The following is a 12,492-nucleotide window of genomic DNA, read 5'->3' as shown; positions in this document are numbered from 1 at the left end:
AGAAAAGCCGGCCTCAGCGAACAGGAAACCTGAGCCGACGGGTTTACGAGAGGTACCCATACAAGACGCCGAAGTAATGCCGGTCGGAGAACCGAAGAAGAAAAGGCGTAGGGACCGAAAGAAGCGGAATATGAAGAATTTGACGCGGGAAAAGAGTGGACCCCAGAAGAAGTTGGCTGCCCCCTGCAGGAAGACGTCCTATCGCGCGACAGTGGCACGACGTTGGAGAAATGCCTTCAAGAAGGAAACTCCCCAAGGGAACCTTCGGATGCCGGACAGAGGACTTGGCGCCACGGTCTCATGCCGGCAAGTGGCGGGAAGACCAGGAGGAACGACGACGTCAGTCAGTGCAAACAACGCATCAAGGCCTGTTACGTCGACATAAGGAACTTCTCATGGAAGACATAAACAAAGACTGGACACTGTGGAAGTGTCGACCGCCTCCAAAACGGAAAAGAAGACTTCAAGCAGAGGAGGAACCGGTAATGTAGAAGAACCGGCCTCCCCAGAGAGAGTGAATGTGCCATAGAATGAAAGTAATGGATGAATGGGACACAACTGGATCTTCTGGTGAGCTGAAAGGAAACCGCTCGAGACGAGCAGGTCTTAAGAGGGGAGCGGTTGTAACAGCCGGAGAACAATCACTGCAAGGAGTAGCCCAAATACCAGGAGACCCAAAAAGAACAGCCTCCAAAGAAAAGGAATGGGATGCACCGTTAGGCTATTCGGGACGAACAGCCTTAAGGAGGGAGCAGTGTGACATGTTGTGCAATGAAGGACCCCTACCTCCCCAGCAGCACGTGGCGGTAACATAGCGCTCGCGTAATAGGTGAGTCATCACCCCGCCACTGTCCCCGTGGTGACATCACGAGCAGAGCCGAAGTGAGCCGAGCGGAGCCAAGGTTAGCCGAGCCCCCGCAACCTGGTAGCTATGCAATGCGAGTCAACAGCGGTGACGTAACAGGATGACGTGGCACTCATTACGCAACAGGCAAGCACTGCGGCTATATAAGTGAGCTGCACAGCAGCTGCGAGTTAGTCATAATGAGGCCATCGCCGAGGTTAGTTCCGAGCAAGCCTACAAGCGAGTGTTTTATCAATGAGTTCTCAGTTCGCAAGTTACGAGTTGCAGACGTGTGTGCGATAACTAAGAAATTAGCGAGCGGAAGACTTATTGTGTGCTTTCGAGACTTAGTGAGTGCTGTAGTACAGTTATATTTGGAGTGTGTAATTCAGGGAGATTTCTATAGCTCCCGCGTTATTAGTACGTGAAGACTTTGGTTGTAGGGTTTGTAAAGTGTGGAAACCCACAACTGTGTTATAATTAATTGTAGCTGTTTCTTGTAGATTGTTGAATAAACCAATTAACGATCTCTACGGCATATTCAGTAACGAAACACTTTACAATATAATTAAGTCAGTTATTAATGTTTTTATCTATTTTTGGGACAGCTATATACCTTGAAAATCTTGTCTCCTATAGTGATGATGTGCTCAGTGTAATTATATTCACTTGTACAACATTGTTTCCTTGACAGTACCACCAAGCATCTATCCTCCTGAAGATGAAATCCACATATTGAATGCAACTCAGTCACTTTCCTTAAGCTGCTTTGCTTCTGGTTATCCTCGTCCGCAGATTCGCTGGGAGAAAAATGGCAACGATATCAGCAACAACACACACATAAGGTATGTTCTGTGTGTGTTAAAGTCAGTGTAATATTAATAAGATCCAAAAGTTTGTGATGATAGTACATTAGTACAAATATTATGTTTCTGGACTTTATCAATCATCCTGTTTATATTTTAAAACACCAGTACCATTTGATCAGCGAACCCAGCTTGGATATCTATCCCATCTGGACTCCCGTTATCAAAGCACAAGTCAAAAAACTAAACTCCGTCCAGTGTGGATTGAGTGGAAAGTTCGTTTTTCTTGTGATGGTACCAAATGGAGTATTTCATCTCCCCAGTGATGATTTATATCTTGATAGTTCTCTGGTGCAAGGCCTCATACATGTACAGTTTTAACATTTGAATGTTTTGTCTTAGCTCTCATAGATGGTTTGTGCTCTGCTTGGCTTGTATACCCCAATACCCCATCTTGGTGCTGGTACAGGTGTCCAGAGATAGGGAACGATCTTAAGTGATTGGGCCCAACTGGGTATGTTTTGCCTGAAGATGGAGACATAATCCATTCTCAAAAATGTCAAAAACAAACAATGAAAGTGTTATAAAAAAATAAACAGGATGGTGTTTTTAGATAAAAAGAGCATGATGGATAATGTCCAGAAACATAATATTTGTTCAAGGAAATATTTTCTACATAATGGTGTGCAACAGATTTATAAAGAACTTATACAAATGGAAAAGTAATACATAAATTATATCAAGAATTATAATATTTGTAATATAAATTCTAGTACAGTAGAACTTGGTTATAACATCATCAAAGGGACCTAAAAATAGTGTCGTTATAAACGAATGTCGTTGTAACCGAAATGGGCACTTCCACAGTTATGTTAGTCACGTAAAAATCTACCAAAAACCGAGTTAAAATGTTGCATTTTTTAGTGAAATACGTAGTTAAGTACAGACTAACGTAACATTAACGTGGAATTGCTATGGATTCTCCATATCGTTTGTACTGTAGAATTCACCAAACCAAATTCGTGGCATACATCAGCTTTTTTCCTTCTATTTTCTATTTCACGAATCACTTTAACTTTCTCTTCAATGCTTAAAATTTTCCTTTTCATTGCCATGTTTTCGCTACTGCACTTCTCTGGGTTTAGGCAAGAACACTATAGGGTAAGTAGACAATGTGAGGTCCTGTTAGATGAGATTCTAGGAAAGGAATGCAGTTAACAACCTGCCGCGTCCTCTTGCACTATTCACGCAGTCCCACCCCACACCCTTGTTTTCGCATAAAACCCACGCTCCTCTTGCAACCCGCGGTCGTATTCTTCCAGGACAGTCACGTCAGCAAGTAGAGAAAGTGAGGGTGGGCAGACACATCGAACTTTCCCACGATATCAGAGAAATTCAGGAATGAAAATGACGTTACATACGAGGTTGATGCATTTGTGCATGTCGTACTAAGCAAGGTATAAAAACAGTTGCTTTATGAGGAATTAGTTCGTACCATTGAATATTTCACGCAATAGACAAGGTGTCGCAGAAACTGATGTTGCTATAACCAAGTTTTACTGTATTTCCATTGAGATGACAGTTAACATTGTAGTCTTCTGCATTGTGACACCATGTAGTCTTGTAACATTTTGGAGGAACTGCTTCCCTCTTCGTGGTCAAGGTGTGTAGGTTATAGAGACAGATTACAAAGAAAGGTCTGAGGAAATGGAGTCCAGTCCAGCCCATTGGGAATGATGGGTAGGAAAAAAACCCCTTTTTGGGGACATACATGTATTAACCTCTTGTGTCATAGGTGGGAAATGGAATGTTATAATCTCCAGCCATAACAAATTTCACATTTCTGGTTTTTCAGTTACCAATATATTAACACATAGTGTTATTTTTGTAGTTGTTGCTGCTTATGTTATTTAGAATTACCGTGACACGGTTCAAACTGTGATCTCTTTGGGTTGTGACACTCGAGGCCTCCAGCTTCAAGGTTGACCCTGAAGTTGCAGGCAACAGGTTCCTCCTAAATATTGATGCCTTTCTATCAAACTTCATGGTGCCACACTTCACAAATAGTAATCTTCGCTGAACCAAATATAGGTATTATACAGTTCTGTGATCTGATAATTGCAAATAATAATAATAATAATAATAATAGTAAATCTATTTGAATAAAATATTTTAGTGCAAATGAAGACGGAATTTTGAATATAAAAAACATTCAACCCACCATGGCTGGAGTGTATGTCTGTGATGCAGAAAATGCAGGTGGAATAATGCAGAAGATATTCTACCTCATCGTCCATGGCAAGTAAATAATTCTGTGTGTGTTGTAAGAGTAACATAAATTATTTTGGTTTAACAATTTTGGAACAAAAGTATCCCACTGAACCCTTTACTTCAATCCTCATCACCATTAATTTTTTCTTCTTCTTTTGGTCGGTTATTTAACGACACTTTCAGTTCAACACTGTGAAGCATTGGATGGTAGGTGGATAAATTGGAAAGGATTTGAAACGAAGTAGATATAGACTAGTTGAGGTACTATCCCAGCATTTTACTGATGAACCTGAGGAAAGCAGTGAAACCTCACATACAAGATAGGTGGTATCCCAGCCAAGATTTTAACTGAGCACATCCTGGGCACAAGTCAAGAGCATTAGCACTAGACCAATGTGTGCAGTTCTTGTTACCAGATCCTATTTAATATTATCACAACTGCCACCATGGCAGTTCACAAAGTGGCACTGAGGCAGGATTTCTCTAGGTACTTTACTTTTCCCTTCCAATTCTCATTCCACCATCTGCTCCACATTCATTTATCTTCTGTTGTTGATGCTATGTAAGAGCCAGGATAGCACAGTCAGTATAGCAACTGCCTACAGACTGAACAATGGAGAGGTTTAACTTCAAGTCCCAGTAAGGTCAGTCAAGAATTTTCTCTTCTTTACTTGCCTCTGGGGCCCACCCGGCCTCCCATCCAATGGGGCTCTTTCCCCAGGATTAAAGCAGCTGGGGCATGAAGCTGACCACTTACCTCCACCTAGTGGTGAGGTCAAGAAAATGTGAATCTATACATCCATTCCCTCATATGCCTTCATGGCGTAGTGCTTAATTAGTTAATTAGTTAAGCACAGGGATGACGCTACCTTTTACTAACAGTATCCTTAAATAACCAATTAAAAAGCCCCCACTCCTCTTCTTGTGTGGTCTTCCAGCTGCCCTCTTATGAAGAGGTTATCCCTAGGAAACCTTATTTCTTGTGTTGCCCATCCATACTGCATAATATCTTATCCCCCCTCACTCAGTAATCAGAACTCGTAGAAGGACGTAGATGTTGGCATTTCTCATGATGTGATGTTCTTCAAATACATTATCACTTTGGTCAGAATATTTTTCAGGATGCTTGTCCTAAAATTCATATGTTTTTCACCCAGGCCAGGAGACTAGGTTATAGTGACTAAACTATATGTTAGATGATTGAGAAGTCAGTGTTCAGTTCACAGCATGGGTGGAGATGTTTCTCATCTCCACGGTGCCCAGACTTGCCCACCAAGTATCCTATCCCATGTTGATCAGGGCTCCTTCCCAGGAGAAATTAAACTGACCACTCACCTTCATGTAATGTCAAATTATACCTCAGCTACCCCATATGTCTTCATAGCATGGTACTTACTTAGCACAGGGACAACTTTACATTACTTTATTGGTCAGTGGACAGAATAATTGCTCTATATATTTCAATCTTCTTTCATCTGGAAAGAAAATATGAGGGAGAGTCAGTAAATAGGGCACAAATAGAAGTAAAACAGTTGTAATGGACATAATAGACGTAATAGATTCTCTATGTGTATCACTAGGTAGCAGCACAGTCCGGCTGCATGACAGTCTAAGTAGGAAATGCACATGTGCAAGTTTGTAGCCTGGTTTCAGTAGTCAGAATGGTGGCCATGCTTGAGGATTGTCCTAAGGGAGAGCAGCATCCTGCTGTGCGTTTTTCTTGTAGACTGAAGGACTCAATGAAAAGGATATTCATAAAGAAACTTTCTGCTTATGGTGGGCATTATCTGTCATATAAAGCAGTTCATAACTGGGTGGCAAACATTTTGCTGATGATGGGAGGTGGGGAAGTGGCTGAGACAACAGTCAAAAGACTTCTAAGCGATGAGATAAGTGTATCAATGTTGGTCGCGGATATGTCAAAAAATAATTTTTTTCCCCAGGTTTGAATATCACGTTCTTTATGTTTTATATCCATTTGTGACATATTTACAGACTCTTTCTCATAAGACAATAAGAGTTTTTAAGCTTATCAGAACAGCCCTTCTCAGAACCTGAAAATTCTTCACTTCTCTCTTGTTATTATGTTTATATTTTAACATCTATGGTGTTATTAGTGACAATACATGAGCATCTGTGTGATAACCAGATCTTAATGAGGTGAACATTGTTGAACAGTACCACCAAGTATCGAAGTGGACTTTCCAACACAAGTACAACTAATAGAAGGCGATGACTATTCCTTGCCCTGCTCAGCACGTGGGACACCAAGTCCTGAAATCAGTTGGAGAAGAGATGGACTGTCTGTCATCGGGCATAAAGATGGTAAAGGCATTTAATTCATTCAGGAAAAAAAATTGTAATATGACACCATATATTCTGCTAGATAATTACCAATGTTTTGGAGGAAACAGCTGCTTCCATCTTCTGCCTCCGAAGATTGGGGCAGTGGGTTAATCTGAAACATCAGTAGGGATGTACAAAATTATGCAGTGTCATATTCTAGAACACAGCTTGATTTTCAGTCACTGCCATGAGAACGTCTCATGCACTGTAGAAACTCCTTCCCATCAGAATTCACTGGAATTATGGTTCATAACTTTTATCAAAACAGAAGGAGCCATTCACAGTATTGTGACATGTCAACCTGTTGCTCCGGTCGCCACATCTATTTTCCTGCTCGCTTCAACATCTGAGCAACCATCTTTGTGGGGGGGGGGAGCTGATGTGAGAACCTCCCACATTCTAACACACAACTTCACCAATCTAACAGTCAATTCCCACAATTTAACAGGACAAGGTGATATTTATACATCACATTTTGCAGCCTGGCTCACTAGACACTAACATAAATGCTATCCAATCAGAGCACATAGTTGCAGCTCCATTGCCAGCTGGTCCACGCACTGCGTAGCAGCATAAGTATAAAGTTACGGGCCTCAGGCATGCCAGCATCAGTTACGGATACACTGCCAGCAAAAGCACCACACCGACTCTGCTAGTGCACGCACCATAGACAGCCTACTTTACTGACGCATGCACCATGGCTCCACTAGTCAGTCAGACTCGCTACACTCGCTACTATCGCTTCAACTCAACTCACAATTGCCGAGCTGCAGCAAGGAGAAACACTGGGCTGCTACAAGCAAGACGCGGGGCAGCAAAAAAGAACATCAGGCTCCTGCAAAGAAGACGCAGCTAGACAAACGGCCCTTTAAGGCCTGCACTTGGCACCGTCATCACCCGACCATACTAGTCACTACTAAAGGAGTCTCCATCAACGTTGTTCAGGCACACTCCCTGCTTTAAGTGCAGTGAGCATTTATTGTTATAGTTATGTGGTTGTCTCAGTAAGTATCGACATCCCACACTACCATTTTGGAGGAACATGGTTCCACCATCTTCGTTAGTAACTAAATATTGTAACGTGTTTCGTTACCGAAGACGCCGTAGAGATGGTTAATTGGTTTATTCAACAATCTACAAGTAACGGCTACAATTAATGATAACACTGTTACGGGTTTCCGCTCTTTACAAACCCTACAACAAAATCTCTTAACACTATCTTCAAGAGTCTTCATGTATTAATAACGTGGGAGCTATACAAATCTCCCTGAATTACACACTCCAAGTATAACTGTCCTACAGCACTCACTAAGTCTCGAAAGCACACAATAAGTCTTCCGCTCGCTGACTCCTTAGTTATCGCACACTCGCAGGCTGCTACCTTGAGAACTGTTGATAACACACTCGGCGACTGTCACATTACAACTGACTGGTTGCTGGCTAACTCGGAACTAACTCGGCGGTAGCTCCAGGACTCACTCGGAGGTAGCTCCAGGACTAACTCGGAGGTAGCTCCAGGACTTAACTGTGAATAGCCTTCGCTGCTCCTCATGTAGCCTCGATCGGACAATACAGAAAACGGCCACGTAATAAGCACCCTTGTTGCCTGGCGCTATGTTGCTAGTAACGCTAGCGGTAGTAACCGCTGTTACCACCGTCGTCTCTCGCAATCCTGTTTACCCGTGCTGCCCTTGGTGACGTCATCGCTGTTGACTCGCGTTGCCTAGCGACCAGGATGCTAGGACTCGGCTCACTTCGGCTTCGCTCGGCGCATCACGGCTGGCGGGGGGGGGTCATCCATAGCTCAACATGTCACACTATGTACCAGACTACATGGCATGACATCTCAGAAAAATGTACCACCATGAGAGAACTTCAGACCTCACACGAAACTATTGTTTTCCATCATTCTGTTTCAGAGCATGTGATGGTATTAGAAGATGGAACCCTGGTAATCACATCTGCTACCCTCAACACAACTGGAATTTACACTTGTGTAGCAGAAAACACAGAGGGGAGTGACCAGCAACACTTCCTTATCGAAGTTTTAGGTGGGTTCCCAAAGTGATGAGAACAGACATATAAATTTCATTCCAGTCATTTATCACTACGTTAATTCATATTGCCATTTTATTAGTGGTGATATAGTTTTATAGTAAACAGAAATGAAACACTGTTAATTCTACTCAACTAAAATAGTTTTAAATAAGTGTCCTCAAGTCGTTGAACAATGAATTGCAAAGAACACAAGTCGACTGTTATTTTCCTTTTGTTGATGTATTTTGATTTACATATTATAACTATAGCTGTATGCTGTACACTGTCAAGATTTGCCATGTGTGATATATCAGTAGATAACCCATTAAGTGTTCGTGGGAAATGCCATGGACAGGGAGAAATGTGTATATGCCTATTTTAGCAAATGGTGCAGAAACATTAACAGGGAAAAAAAATTGTGCTAACAGCAGCCGAGTTCAGATATTAAAGAAAGGAGAGAAAGGTAAGATAGGAAAGGAAAATCTCTCTCTCTCTCTCTCTCTCTGTATCTGTCTCTATGGCCCTACAGCTCTTTGGACCTTGGCCGCTTTTTCAGTTTCTTAACCCTGTACACAGTCAGTAGGACCCCTTGGATGGGGATCAGCCCCTTGCAAGGCCACTACCTACACACAAAACAATACAGACAGAATAAACACACCCTGACATGCGCACCTCAAGTGGGATTCGAATCCACGATTCCAGTGTTTGAGCAGGTGAAGACAGTTCATTCCTTAAACCTCTTGGCCACTGTGATCGGCTCAAAATGCAAATACTAGACAGAATTTAAATATAAATACATTGGAACATAAATAAATAAATAAATAAATAACAGAATAAGATGGTATGAGAATACATAGGGCAGTCAAAAAGTTCCCGGAATTCCCCTGCAGATGGAGAACAAGTGATAAGAAAGCGCACACACTGTTGTGGGGGGAGCTCAGCATGTCAGCTCACAGGCGCAACAGGTCTGGATAGGTTTCAGTGTGCAGTGTCGTTACTGTTCCATTTGAATTAGACGTGAGTGTTGGTCATTCGGCGCAATGTTGCAGTTTGAACAGCATGCGAACATCAAGTTCATCTGCAAATTGGGAAAATCTGCTTCAGAGATGCAGTTGGCCCTGCAGCAAGTTTATGGTGATACGGCACTAAAGAAATCCACAGTTTATGACTGGTTTTCCCGGTTTAAGAATGAGCAGGAGACGTTAGAGGATGATGAGCACAGTGGGAGACCTTTGACATTCAGAACTGAAGAAATGATTGGAAAAGTGCAACAACTGATTCGATGTGATCGAAGAATGACCATCACGGAGTTGCAGCAAGAAGTTGGTATCTCTCACGGATTCATTCATGCCATTTTGTTGGATGATTTGAAGATGAAACGCATCAGTGCGAAGTTTGTTCCGAGGCAGCTGACCACAGATCAGATGGAATGTCACATGATGGTCGCTGGCGATCTGTTTGACAAAAGTATGCAGGACCTGACATTTCTCAAAAAGATCGTCACTGGTAATGAGTCATTGGCATTCGCCTACAACCCGGAAATGAAGATGCAGTCATTGGAGTAGCACACAGTGTTGTCTTCCCAGCCAAAAAAATCATGCCTCAACAGATCCAAAGACAAAGTGATACTCATTGCATTCTTGGACATTGACAGTTTGGTGCACCATGAGTTCATACCACCTGGACGTACTGTTACTGGCCATTTCTACATGCAAGTCTTGCAGAGGTTGCGCAGTGCAGTTCAGAGGAAACAGTGTGACAGGTGGCAGGGACAGTGGTTTCTGCATCACGATAACATATTGAGCCACACATCGCTTGTGCAGCAATTCCTCGCCGAGAAAAACATTCCTGTCTTCACTCAACCACTGTACTCTCCGGATCTCGCTCCGAGTGACTTTCGGTCTACTCTGAAAATGGGCCTCAAGGGGACATGTTTCACAACCATGGAGGACATCAAATCGAATGTGATGGCTGAGCTCCGGAAGATTCCAAAAGAAGCCTTCCACCACTGCCTCCAACAATGGCAGGATCGATGGAGCAAGTGTGTGTGCGTGCAAGGATCCTACTTTGCAGGTGATTAGTTAAGCGTTGCTGTATGTCCTACCATTAGAGTGCTATACCACCAATTCAGGGAACTTTTTGACTGCCCCTCATATTTTAAGAACGAATAAAAGATGAAATCTCAAAGAAGGTTTTGAACATTAAAATAAGAGCTAGACCAATATCAAAATGTGGAAAAACAGGTTGGGAGATATGTCACGCAGACAAGAGAAAGAATATGAGAAGAGGTTTGGAAAGGCAGAGAAAGATGGTGAAGCTTGGTTTTCAAAGAACCATGTAGAGTGGAAGTTTTGAAGGAAGAACAAGTAAGAATAAACAGAGTTATGTGATCCAAGACACTGAACTTGGTGAACAGTCACAGAATACTAATTTTTAAAAAATATAATGACGTGTTATTGACTAGACACGAAGTTTGGATTTATAATTAGATTTATTGGATGCTTATAACTTATTACTACAAATATAGCCTTGATTACACTCTATAGATCACCATAAGTAAAGCACACATAAGGTATTCTGTCTTTTCACTAGTGATTGCTAGGTAGCAGTTGCTAACAATGCAACTCAAGACTGACTGGGTGGCTGGTCTGTTAAATTGCTGTTGGTCTTCATCAGTACAGTCATCCTGGACCAAATAGAAATGCCAATTCCAGTAATTTCTCTATCATTGCATGTTTATCCATTGCTGCGAAAACATATTTACTGAACTCTTGCCTAGCAATGGCCAACTCTTCTTGTTCCACTATTCTGGCTTTCAACCATCATATTACAGTATGTTCTGATATGTTCAGTTGGTTTGTTGTTTGTGTCTACCTGTGAGGCCAGCAACTTACCAGTAGCACTTATCTATCAGCCCTAAACTCCCAGCTACTGCTGTTGATTGGCTGGATTCTAGTGCCTCCGGGCATGGTCTGTATGGGCTTATCTGTCCACAGCATATTGAGCCAAAGGCATAGACTCCATTTCTGAGGTTGTGGCACCCATAAGACACATTATCTTACCTGAATAACGGGGTGAGCATGAAGATGTTGGTTGACAGAGGGATGGGAAGCTTATCATCAGCTCTGAACTATGGTGTGAGTCCTTGTGATCCTAACATGCCCCAAGATTTATCTGTGATAGAGGTAAACGTTTCGGTCTATAAACAGAAGATTTCTCGCAGATGTACCTGAGAACCAAATTCAGGACCCTCTAAATGACAGTCTAGTACCGTACATCCAAACATCAGGTCCCCTATTAACGACTACTGTTTGCATCATTCCGATGTTCCCATTCTCTATGTACACATGCCTCTTCATGTGTGTTCAAGCTCCATAATTCAAATTAATTAAAGCCCTGGTGCATTCAGATTATCTGATCATTCATATTACTGGATTTCCAATGAACAGTTCAAATTTTTTTTTAAGTTATTCAGTCAAAAGATTTATAGGCACATTTTGTATATAAATAAGGACAGGAATGCATTGACATTTGACTACATGCCAGGCTCAGAACAAGCGGTAACTGAGTTACGTCTTTCACCCCCTACACAGAGTCAGGTTCATAAGTATTGTGGAGTCGTTATTAATGTTCACCACACGCGCTTGCTATATGCCTATTCTCACAGTTCGTACCGCCGTGAGTGTGCCGACAGATTTCACTCCTCCGTAGTAGGCAGAGTCTTACAGCCGTCCAGCTGGCCTGTCTGGACGGTGACGTAACGATGCCTCGGCCAGTTGTTGGACTTGCGAAAGCTGCATTCGCTGCCTGGTCGCTGGAGACTTGCTGCTGCTGTTTCGGTTGCCTGGTCCCTGGAGGCTTGTGGCAACTACGTCAGTTGCCCGGTCGCAGTAAGGAGTTGATTCCTCTGTCTGGGCTGCTGTCTCGGGATGAACTGATTGCACCGTTGGCTCCCAGTCTTAAATACCGCTGGCCGGGAGGCAGAACTAAAGTTGCAGTTGTCACGGCGCATATCCATTGTCATGTACGGAAAGGCGGGGCCACAGGTGAAGTTATAAATATATGCAGCTAGTATATAAGTAGCTGGAGTGTGTATAAATTCTGCATCTCTTTGATCACAGGTGCCTGTTTGGCACTTTCTGAAAGGGGTGACGGTTGTCTGCCAGACGCTGTGGGAATGTTCCCACA

General features: G+C 42.6%; 1 protein-coding gene across 2 annotated transcripts in view; it reads left to right on the top strand.

The window, feature by feature from the left end:
• Window positions 1–12,492, top strand: part of LOC111864198 (hemicentin-1) — a gene marked incomplete at its 5' end in the record, with an annotated part of 147,354 nt that overhangs the window by 22,547 nt on the left and 112,315 nt on the right. The window contains 4 exon segments of one of the 2 annotated variants that reach the window (XM_023851272.2): window positions 1,539–1,689; window positions 3,827–3,948; window positions 6,100–6,246; window positions 8,187–8,318. In XM_023851272.2, the coding sequence (XP_023707040.2) occupies window positions 1,539–1,689; window positions 3,827–3,948; window positions 6,100–6,246; window positions 8,187–8,318 (552 nt within the window). 2 annotated transcript variants of the gene reach the window in all.

Source organism: Cryptotermes secundus, unplaced genomic scaffold (assembly GCF_002891405.2).
Source record: "Cryptotermes secundus unplaced genomic scaffold, Csec_1.0 scaffold2898, whole genome shotgun sequence".
Lineage (NCBI taxonomy): Eukaryota > Metazoa > Arthropoda > Insecta > Blattodea > Kalotermitidae > Cryptotermes > Cryptotermes secundus.
This window is presented reverse-complemented; position numbering and strand designations above follow the sequence as displayed.